This window comes from Protopterus annectens, chromosome 9.part0 (assembly GCF_019279795.1).
Source record: "Protopterus annectens isolate FY-2018-M chromosome 9.part0, PAN1.0, whole genome shotgun sequence".
NCBI classification, from domain to species: Eukaryota; Metazoa; Chordata; order Ceratodontiformes; family Protopteridae; genus Protopterus; species Protopterus annectens.
The window spans coordinates 582136141-582148654 of record NC_056743.1 but is presented as its reverse complement, the minus strand read 5'-3'; the positions used below and the strand labels follow the sequence as shown (position 1 = coordinate 582148654).

Below are 12514 nucleotides of genomic sequence, written 5' to 3'. Positions count from 1 at the left end.
CATCCAACTTCTGATTATGTGACATCTCCTCAAAGTCTTTCTATCAGAAATGAGACCCTAAAGTGCAATTCTTACAAAATGTACTGAATTGCTATTAAACGTTTAAAACATTTTTGCAGGTGGAATATGAACCCCCTTCACCCCCGTACACCTGATACTTACACATACCAATTCCAAGATTCTGTACCATGAAAACTACCAAAGCCTCAAAATTAGTACCTACTGCCCTTATTCACACTTTCATTCTTGCTGTCTTGATTATCACAATTACAGCTCTCTGAATCCCCCCTGACATCTGAATTTAAAGGTGCGGTAACTCACGTGTACCTTTTCAGTATAGGTATGAACACTGCTTACTTTCTAGACTAAAATATAGCTGGTCTCTAGGCCAGGTAAAAGTTTCCCCATCATTCTGCTAGTTCCAATGTCCACTGCCATCATCAGTTGTTGCTGTTGTGTCTTTCGGCTTATCCCGGTTCGGGGTCGCCACAGCGGAACTCTGGTCCGCTAATGTTTGGTAGTGGATTTTTACGTGCCGAGTTACCAGCCCTGATGCACAACCTTCAACAAAGGCACGCCCATTCACGCATGCCTCCACACAGAAGACGCTCTAGCTGAGAATCGAACGAGACAACGTCTTGCTGTGAGGCGAAAACGCTACCGCAGCACCACTACCGCGGGTTCCACTGCCATCATCAGTCATACTCTTAATTTTCTTGCTCAATGCATCTCTTGGCCTATGTTTAATACAAATAACAGAGAACAATAAACTTTAAGCCTTATGAGAATTTAGAGTTTGAATACCAAGGCTGGTAGATGAATACAGGACACATTTTGGAAAAGCACCATCAAACATCATGATGGAATTAAAGAATGCAAGAGACAAGTAAAGGGTATTGCTTGTTGTGGGGGACGGGTTGGAAATTAAACAAGCTGCTGATTAAATGTAATATGCTGCTTATCCTACAGAAAGGAAATGAACAAACTAAGAGGCCAGCAGTCATATCTCTATTCTGTCCTTCAGTTCTTTCCATGTACAAAGATGTACTCCAACAGGCCCCACCACCTTGGCCACTTTTAAAACCCAGAGCTCTTTCAGGATCACTTCTTCTACAGATGGACTGGGATTAAGCCCTTTATGCTTGGCATGTTGACCAACTAGATTTGATGACTTTCAGTTCCTGTGTGAATGCACAGCAGAAGCAACCATTTAAAAGCCGTGGCTTTTCACCTTATTTTTCTGCCCCAACATCAGTACATTTAATTTACTTAGATTTCTCTATGACACAGCTATAACATATTTCATCATTTTAAATGCAGACTGATGCATCTTAAAAGGCTAAAAAGAGTCAACTCAACACAAACTTACTAAGGCTTGACATCACAATCCAAGTGTCCATTTTCTGTATAATGAAACACACATCTTAAAAAAATTCAGTTTAGAGTGGCTCTCCCAAGCACATTATTCACACTTCTGATAAAGTTCACTTTTAGAAAATGTCACAATAAGGAGATGATGTCATCAACACGTGACAGCATACAATGCCAAATATAGGAAAATGATACAGGATTCAACTTCTTCTAAGCAATAATTTACATTTCATTTTCCTTCAGTGTATATATAAATAATTTCTGAAAAAGGCATGCATATACACCACCAATAGAGTTTCAGCAAATTTAAGACATTGTTACATACTGAAAACCAGTTCATACGTGTAGATACACAATGTAGTGCCTGCTAGGATTACTCAAATGCTACTTACTTTTCTGGCAGAATTCTCATTCCTGCAGTACACAGAATGTATAAAGGGGTCTCCTTATGTTTTGCAGTGGGAACATGTTGTGCAGCAAAGTCCAGTAATGGATACAAGTAGTCACTGGCTTTCTCTGGAGTACTGGCTAGCTCAGAAATACCTTTGAAAACAGCACGTATACAAGTTCACTCAGGCAGACACACAACAGGTTGTTGCATTAACCATCAGTAAATAATTAAAAGAAGAAAAATAAAGATGAAAAATGTACACACTTTATATCTGTTTACTTTAAAGGTGCAAAAACTCAAAAACACACCAAAATGACATAAAAAAGGACTAACCATGAGTTTTCATACAACCAAAACAAAAACATAAAACCAGAGCAAAATGTGTTTCAAGTTTTTATTGGATTCTATTTTAGCACTGTAGTCACTTCATGTTGGTTTTATTTTACTTTAACCGACAGGATGTGTTCACGGTTAGCAGACAAGATACAAAATATTTCATGCATTACACAAACTAGACCCCACACATTGGATTTTCTCACTACTGCAACCCAGTCAAATCACTGGGTTGTAGTAACTGCAGAGACGGACTGCTGAGCAAGGACTTATGCTGGGCTACATACATGCTTATGAACTGCCCGTCTCAAAGGTAGCTTTCTACTGTAGCTCAGATGGAGCTTTTTTTAAGATTTTAGGTCCCTTTACATTGCCTCTATAGTAGTGTAGTGAGGGGCAAGGTGAATATGCTAGGTTTAGTGCTTAGTTATATCTTCGGATAGTTTAAAACTACTGACAGTTCTTTACTAGCTTTGTTCCAATCTGCCTGTAATACTGGTTTCCTTCTGGCTAGATGCAACTTGTGTTTTGTTCTTTTTCTTTCTAATATATGCAGATTTTGTTTTGTTTTGTTTTAGGTGGGTATTACACTTTGGATTGATGCTGTATGTGTGTATTTTGTTTGTGTGCGTTTCTTTTTCCTTCACTGTGCATAGGACACCAATGCAGTGACGGATGACATGAGTAAAGTGGTGATACATGCTTTGGTGATATTACAAGAGTAGTCACACAAGTCTGAAAAGAAGGTAGGACAGATTAAAAAAGATTTGCAGTTCAAGACAGATGCATGTTTTTATCACAGTCTTTTTTCAATGATCACTTACAGGTTACATATATTACACAACAAGAATCTTGCAGGGATATGTGAAGATCTGGTGTGTGTGATAAATAAAATACCTCAAACTGCATGACTATGAAACAAGTTTTGTGATGAGTAGCACAAAGACGGGAGCCATGATCCAAGTTTCCTAATTTAACAGTATAAAAGTACTTTGTGTATCTCTATAACAGTCAGAAATTAAAATATATAACTCTTGACAATCACACATACACACACACCTACCTCACTTATTGCACGTTTTTTTTTTGCACAAATACTCTTTTGCATTCATTCACTCAGTGTAATGGAATAAAGAGTGTCCACTCATTACAGGCTTTCACTATTGTCTGCGCTTTATAAGACTGATGTCTTGTAGGTGATACTCTATTAGGTTTCCTCGGTTAACTTGTCTTTTTTTTTTGACTGACATAGTTTTGGGGGAATTTTTGAGGTAATGCAGTGTGTAAGACTAAAATTTCATAGATCTGCAATTCAGTTATTTGTTTTTATTAGTTTTAGGCCATGCAGAACAGTTTATGTTTCTGTCCACATGTGAAGACAATCTCTTCAAATTCTATCTATCTGCTCCTTGTTTCTCCACAGCAATTCTTTCATATTTTGCCCACTTCTCCTATAGCCCCTAAATCCTCAATTGTTCTTCTGCACCTGACTTCACTATGTTTATTTTTCTTACATTGTCAAGAGCCACATATAACTAGTCACTAACCCAAACAGCATTATTCTTAGCTGAGCAACATCAGACTGGAGTACCCCTTCAAAAATATAAAGTAAAAAACACAGGCGGGTTTAGAAACTCCACACAAGCACAATGATAAATATGAAGTAAAAAAGCAAAGTGGAGATTCAGCACAGCAGGACACAACACAGCACAGTTTAAGGTTTATTTGACATAAAAGTTAGTGCTTTCACGGTAGTAAACTGCTTCATCTGACAAAAAATGACTCACATACAGCATTATTTAAACCAACAATATCCAACAGGAATCAGAGATGCATTAGTGAATAATTAAACATTTAAAGAAGTAGTACACTAACGCTTCAAAGGTCTTGCTCTCAGAAAAGGTTTCAGTGATACAGTGTCATTAATTCCAGGACTACTGTCTGCTTTAAAAAATAATATCCATTTCTGCCCACGTTCCTCAGTTTTGTTTCTTAACTCACCAATTCTTATACCAACTTCGACTAACTCTAAAATCAAAAAACTTAAATGTATGTTCTAATTTAGTTCGCTGGACATGTTTTACCAATGCACTGGTGGCTTTGTTGTTCTTAATATCCCTATAGTGTTCTAAACACAAGTGATCGTTTTACCTATATAACAGGCTGTGCACCTGTCACCGTAGCAATAGTAAACTAAATTTCTGGAAGTGCGGTCAGCATAGAAAGAAAAATCAATATGATACCCCAGTACAGGATGTTTGAAGTGTGACCCACTATGCATGCATTTACATGCACTGCAGTGCCTACAAGGGGTATGTGCCTTGACTTTGGGAGACAACCATTTTGTTAGTCTTATAATAAAGCTGTCTCCTTAACGACAAATTATTCTTGAAAGAGAATCTAGGTCCCTCAGCCACAAGTAAATGTAGTTCTTCATTAGCATACAAAATATTCCAGTTTTTCTCAACTCCACAAAATAAACTTATATCACTTGAATAGACCAAAGGAAATCTAAGGGTCTTAAAAGGTGCTACATTACTGTGTTCAGCCTGCAGATAAACTGTGTCAGAGAAAAATGGTCTCCCTTTACCCCTTCTCTCTTTCATTACAGTTTTTATGAGTGCATCACTTTCTTGCAGACTATAACCTCTACATACAAAGTCACATTTCAATCTGTCAAAGGCATCCTCATGTTGATAATCACTGTGCAGTCTCATCATCCTAAGGAACCGTCCCTTAAAAACATTTTTTTTAAATATGCCTGAGGTGCATACTGTTTCTGTGTAGCAGTAAGAACCTTTTAACCTCCTTCCTGTATAATGAAGTTTTCACATTCCCCATTACAGATTTCTGAACACTGACATCTAAAAATTCAATTTGTTCCTTAGAATACTTAAAAGAAAATTTCAAAAACGAAGAAGTAAAATTCAGGTATTGAATAAAGGAGAGCAGTGTTTCTTTTGAACCTCGCCATAAAAGGAAAATATCATCCACAAAATGCTTGTACCATAACATATGTGGATGAAAATCATTACTTGGTAGCACTAAAGTCACTTTCCCATTTGGCCAAAGCTAGGCTGGCATAGCTATTGGCACAGGCCGTGCCCATAGGTGATATTTTACCAGGTTTCCTAGGTTAACCTGTCTTTTTCTTTTAACTGACATAGTTTTAGGGAAATTTCTGAAGCAATGTAGTGAGTGCAAGGCTAATATTTCATAGATCTGCAGTTTAGTTAAAATATACAACTCTTCACAATCTCACATACACACACCTACCTCACTTATTGCACGTTTTTTTTTGCACAAATACTCTTTCGCATTCCTTCATTCAGTGTAATGGAATAAAGAGTGTTCACTCAATACAGGCTTTCACTATTGTCTGAGCTTTATAAGACTGATGTCTTGTACGTGATATTTTATTAGGTTTCCTCGGTTAACTTGTCTTTTTCTTTTGACTGGCATAGTTTTGGGGGAATTTTTGAGGTAGTGCAGTGAGTGCAAGGCTAATATTTCATAGATCTGCAGTTTAGTTATTTGTTTTTATTAGTTTTAGGGCATGCAGAATAGTTTACGTTTTTGTCCACATGTGAAGATAATCTCTTCAGATTTTGTGAACATAAAGGTCTATCAACGTATTTCTCCACAGCAAGTCCTTCATATTTTGCCTACTATTCCTATACCCACTAAATCCTCAATTGTTCTTCTGCACCTAACTTCACTATGTTTACTTTTCTTAAATTGTCAAGAACCACATATGTATAATACACATAATGTTCACAATGTACTCTACACACCACTATTACTTCACTTTCCAGCCCCTTGGGCTTAATTATAACCCAAACAGCATTATTCTTAGCTGAACAACATCAGACTGGAGTACCCCTTCGTCTTATGAATAGCTCCCAATATCTTCCCCCAAGGAAAAAATATAGGCTCACAATTTAATTTTATGTTTCCTACTAAGACCATTTCCTAGAGCAAAAGAAGTGATTTCTTTACTATGATGATATACCAACCTCTTTTCTAAAATTTTCTAACTAATCTGAATTGCAAAAATCATGCATTCTACGTTTACAGAGAGGTCTGTCTATTTATCTATACACATAAGTAAATATACACACACAATGTGTGGTGTGTGTGTGTGTGTGTGTGTGTGTGTGTGTGTGTGACAGTGAGAAGTAATACGAACCTTAGGCCTGTACATACTTATATAAGGCAAATGGTTTAGTTCTGGTGGCACTTTTTAACTGTTTACCAAGAATTAGATTGCTTTATTGGAGTATCTGTAGCTTTTTTTCTGTATAATGTTTTTTTTTTTTTGCATGCCTTACATTTATGGTCTTATTTATGGGTAACTAAAGTTTGCCAGATTTGGGGATGTGGTCCTTGTCTTTTTTTCTTTCCATCCTCATTTGGATGTAGTTTTTTTGTGCTGATTTGTGTTTAATGGTTAGTATTAAGTGGGTTAAATTGTTGTGTTAGACACTAAAAGACACAGTGTATGTATTTGTACTTTTTAAGTTTACTGTCTTACGGTGACTAATGATGTAACTAGAGTGGTGATAAATGCTGCCTTGATGCTGTGTGTAGGAAGTCTAACAGCTTGAGGATGCAGCTAAAAGAATGTCTAAACAGTGGCTCAGATATAAAAATGTGCATATGAATGTATATATTACACACACACATGCATATGCATTTTGATATATATATCTATGGCTCTACTTTTCTTTGTCGAAATTTCATTACTTCAAAAAATAAAATTAGAGGACCACATACGAGAAAGTGCACTTAAACGAAAGTGCACTTTCGTGAATAATGGTTCAACGAACCGCTAAGAAACACTGTGGCGCCGAAGCACACTACAGTGGGGAAAAGGGAATTTACCTGTTTCCCCACTGTAGTGCACTCTCGGAGTTAGTATATTTAAGTAGTGCGGGTGTGGGGGTGCTTGTCCCCCTGCAAAACACTGTTTTTTGTGTTTATCGGTTCATTAAACAGATATTCATTTAAGTGCACTTTTGCGTAAGTGGTCCTCTACTTTTCTTTTTCGAAATAATGAAATTACGACAAAAACATAGATACACACACACACACACACACATATATATATATATATATATATATATATATATATATATATACACACACATATACACACACACACATATATATATATATATACACATATACACACACACATTCATATACTGTGCGCCGTGCTTGCATATAAACATGTGTATAAAATAATTTACATACATGCACACATATATAAATGCATGCACAGATACACACATATTTTCATGCACGTGTTCTAGCAAGTGTAACATCCTTAGACTTAATGGTATTTAATACAAGCAAGGAAAGTAACACAACTACCTAAGAAGTACAAGTTGCATAAATGTAATAAATGAAAAAAGTGCAACATGGAAGTGTATATTTATTTTATTTACACTTCTTAACCAGAGTAGGGGAATGATCCATCAATAACTTCCTGGGACAGTGCAAAAACAAAAATAACAGTGTAACAGTAAATCAAATGTGCAAAGCAAAGAAAAGGAATGAAATATGTAGAAAAGGAAGCATGATAAACGTCCTAACACAAATTCTGACTATCTATTAAGTACGTGAGTGACATCAAGACAACTTCCATAAATAAGCATACAGTATTTACAGATTTGTGCAATAGGTCTGCAAAGCATTGAAAATGAACACAAGGTATCATCTAGTGGGTGGCTGTTGAAAATAATAATTAAGTTGTAGTCGATTATGAGAAAAATAAGCAAGTTGTTTAGCTAATTTCAGTCAGAATTCTTTGGCTGACTGGCAGTTTCTAATGTTAGATAGGAGGCTATCCCAAAGTCTGGGACCAAAAGTGGAAAAATACTGCTCTGTGGATTTTAGGATTCTGTTCTCGGCTTAAACAGTGGCATCATGAGCATATAAAACTCATTCATAATCCATCCATGTGCCCTACCCTATCTTCTATACTTACTTCATACCATCCTAACAGACCACTCCGATCAAATAACCAACTGCTCGTAAATGTAAAAAAACCCAAACTTTCGGCTGGCCAGATGACTTTCCTTTACCATTGCAAAACTTTGGAACTCCCTCTCCCCAACACTTAGATCCACCTGCTCAGTAACCCTCTTCAAGACATCCCTGAAACAACACCTCTCCTCATCTTGGCTGTGCACATGTGCTAACACCACATCTCATGTAACCTAACTTCAGCCATCACAACTCTTCTCATCCCCCCTCTGCTACTCTGGCATCCTCCTTTCACATTCATCTGTCTTTTTTCTTACTCCGCCTCTCCTTCCTGTCCACTTCCCTCTTCTACTGACCCTCACTGTCCTACCATTGATCCTGTCTACTTCCTTCTCTTCCTAACCCTTATAGACCTACCATTGAACCAGGTGACACATTCAGGGACTCTCGCAGCCTACCTTAATATCATACCACCACTTATATCTGCAAGAATATCCACCGACTTTGCTGATTCCTGCAACAGGACTCATAAAGCCGTTCACTCAGCTATTACACCTCCTAACCGTGTGAAAAGTGTAAGTACCTAGTCTGTAATTAATTCCTATATCTGCTTTTTACCCACTGCGTGAAGTGTCCTATATAAATTTTGCTAGCTGAAAACTACTCATATAGAATGTTCTCGTGTATATACTCTGTATTGCTTGTATAATATCTTTGATTTGAGAAGGATTACTTATGTACTGTTTTTTTTCACCAATTGTATAAGCTGCCAATAATATGCACTAAATGTCTTTATTAATGTAAATTCTGTATTGTATGTAAAAGGTCTTGTATGTGGAGATTTTCTCCCTGGAATTCCACTGAAAATGGGCACTTCTGGCCCAGCTGGACCATCCCGGTACACAAATGCAAATAAAATAAATAAAATAAGCTTAACTGATATTGTGACATTTATAATAGCGAACTTGTTTTCAGTACTGCTACAGAATCAGAACTGAGTAACTTGTTTACAACTGTCAATACAGGAGGTTAGCTTGTCGCAGCTCAGAAAGACAGTTAGTCTTCCTAAGAGTTAAGCAGGGTATTACAGGGGGAGGGGGCAATGAACTGGAAGATCCTATTAGAAATAGTTCTTCTTGGATGCAGATGCTAGTAGGAGTTAGCAGTAAACGTGTTACAGCTATAAATAGCTGTTTTGCCTTCAGAGTGAGGAAACAGAATATCTTTCTATAGTCACAGACAGTGCAGTTAATTTTTGATTTTAAAACAGGAATGTGGGCTGATATATTATTGGGGGGGGGGGGGTTTAAAAAATGAGGCCAAGGCATCCGAAGGAAGACACTCATTCAATTGTGTGGTTGTCTTATGTGAGCAAAACTGCTTTTAGCGTTAATCTTTTAAGGCTCTTTTGTGAACTGAAAAAAATAACTTTAATTTTAAATGGCACTCCTGGTTAGCTTTTTTACTGTAAGCAAAACGAGAATTTGTTGAACATTAGCTGGAGATTGTTAGAAATAGTTTTATAGTCGGGGATGATGCTATCAGCATGACACAGCAGACAGGATTCTCTAAGATCAAGTGGAAAATGTCTGACGAAAACAAGAAGTATTGGTCCTAGAACTGATCCTTGGGTGACTTACAGTGAATAGAAGATAGCATAAAGTTAACTTTGAAGGTTCTCAGAAACAAGTGGTTGGAAAACTTGTTAACAGTTAAGGTCTCAAAGCTGCTTAGGAGTAGGAAATCCAGTTTTCAGTCAACTCTATCAAAAGCTTTTCTATAATTTATAAAGAATAATGTGATTTTTGTCAGTGTCAGAATAAAATCAGCGAGAGTCAGAAGGGTTGACTTCTACCCTTGACAAATCCATGTTGGTGCTAACTCAGGATGTTGCATTTGTAAAGGAATTAATGAATTAAATATAGACATCTTTTTAACGTAGTTGGCCTAAATGTGGAAGTAAAGCTGTGGGCCCACAATCAGAGGTAGTAACTGGACTGCTAAGACTTTGGACTAGTAACTATGACTGCTTCGTTTCACAGAACAGAAAAAGACTTCAGAGTCAGGGACAAAGTTGTAAAAAATGGAGTGAATCTAAACAGCTTTAAAAAAACATGGATGGAGGCCATCAGCTCAGCAAAGTCATGACAGGAAGGGAATTTAGAAATAGACTAGTCACTCAAAATTAAACCCTTTGAGAGGGAATAGAGGAAGACAAGGTTCTAAAGAGGGAAAGCAGGTGGGTGGGCTGCTAGTTATTCATGTCCCACTGGGTGACACATTCTTTTGCTAAAGCTTCAGACATGAAAAACAGAGGTGGCTTATTTGCTTTTAAGTGACCAACTCATGTGCTGGCTTCTTTACAGAACTGACTAGGGCTACTAAATTTTGAGGTTTGGCGATTTTGCAGGCAAGTTGCTTTATATAGTCTGACTGACTACTTTGGCTTGGCTACATACTGTGATGTACATCTGTTTACACAAAAGCAGCCGAAAGCAAGAAAATGTTCCTAAGACAGATGGCTAACAGTTAATATTCTAGATTATCCTACAGTACAACTACACTACTTAATTCTACAATATGATCAAGAAATAAGAAAAAAGAAGATAGTCTTCAAAAAGAGTACAACTCAAATAAATGAAAGTTTAAGGCAGATAAAACTATAAAAAATAAGCTAAAAGTTTCTATAAAAGTTTCTAAGTATGAAATTTTGGTAACAAAAAAATTATAGTAGCAAAAGCAGGCGATAGACATGTCAGTGAGTGTGATCAAAGAACAGGAGGCACTGTGTGTGTGTGTGTGCGCATGTGCGTGTGTGTGTTTTAGGACAGATGACAATTTGTAGCTGAAGGTAAGTCAGCATGGTGGCAAGGTGGCTCAATGGTTCAAGCAGACTACAGATTAGGAAGCTAGTAAAACCAAAACATAGTGCCTGTGTGCTTACACATCTGTGCGAATGTGTGTGTTTGTGTATGTGTGTGGCTGATCTGTGCATTTCAGAAATGATGGCCTGAACTGGGGCATCTTCCAGTATCTGCCAGCTCTAGAAAAGAAAATATGGCCAATTTTACAGCCCTGCTACATATTCTCCATTAAGAGAGGGTAACATTGGTTAAAGGGGTTAAAACAGTACTTTGCTCCGCAAGAAGCGCATAACTCATTTAATACAGAGCTACGATACTTAACATAATCCCTCGTGCTTTATCTTTACACATCAGCATGTGACTGTTTTATGAGTAAGACAAGAAATGTGCAACTGTCAAACGAAGGCTAGTGGATCAAAAGGATCAAAATACAGGTTTGTGAAAGGAAAGGAGTCTATGCAAATGTAATTTGGGTAAATTCTGTGTAACTGTAAGTATCTGCTGAAAGTTTTAATGTCTGATGATAGCTGAAGTATTAATGTAATACATGAACGCTATGTAACCAAACAACCAAACAAAAGAACACAAAGCCAATGTCTTCACTAAAATGTTAATACGGTTTAGCAATTTCATCTCTCAGTACAACTGTAGCCTTTACAGGGCACTTTTTTGGTTAATGGCCAAATGCTGTGGAGTATTATGTGCATGTTGAAATACACAGCATTTTGTGAATGCAAAATAAATGATGTGACTACAGCTGTATGTAAAGGTACTGCAAGAATCGAGTGGGTGTGTAACATGACAGGTGTGGCATTGTGTGGAAGTGTACACAGTACCAGCAATCATTGTCGGCCTCAGAACTAGGTTAAACATGTAAATGAGTTAGACAGTAGCCCCACATGAAAGATTGTTTGTACTGAATGAATACTGTCTGTGTGAGTGCATGGTTGGGTGAGTGTTAGTGTATAGTGCATGCCACATAGGTAGTATGCATATTTTCATTCTGTCTGAGTGTGCCTGCTGAAAAAATACCATCTATATACGAGGTTTTGAACTAGAATAACTGGCTTACCAAAAAGGATTTGAAATATGTTGTGTAGAGTTGTGCTATATCTCGTTAATGTTGCATTTATAGAAAAAAATGACAGTATGTATGATTTATAAACACTGGACTTGAAACATATTAGCCTCAGACAAGAGTGAAAAAGCATATAATTTTATTCAGTTTTGAGTAAGCAATGTCTTTCAGCTTCTCCTGTTAGGGGTTGCCACAGCGGATCACCGGTCTGCAGATTGACTGGCAGTGGAGTTTTACGGTGTTGAGTTGCCAGCCTGGTGCAGAACATGCAGAGTCTGCACAGAATGCACTCCAGCTGAGAATCGAACCAGGAAGCCTCTTGCTGTGAGATGACAACGCTAACCATTGCACCACCATGGCCTTAATTCAGTTTTGAATGATAAATTTAAAATGTGGCAACATGTGCAGGTACTTTTGTTGCACCCGATTACTTCAGTGGGCTTAAAACTGCAGTTTTCAGTTATATGTAGGGTTACCACCTGTCCC

General features: G+C 37.3%; 1 protein-coding gene across 3 annotated transcripts in view; it reads right to left on the bottom strand.

The window, feature by feature from the left end:
• Positions 1–12514, bottom strand: part of ENTPD4 (ectonucleoside triphosphate diphosphohydrolase 4) — a 203254-nt gene that overhangs the window by 107781 nt on the left and 82959 nt on the right. For all 3 annotated transcript variants that reach the window (XM_044083115.1, XM_044083116.1, XM_044083117.1), the window contains exon 5: positions 1764–1914. In XM_044083115.1, coding sequence (XP_043939050.1) covers positions 1764–1914 — 151 coding nt within the window. The remainder of the gene's footprint in view (positions 1–1763; positions 1915–12514) is intronic.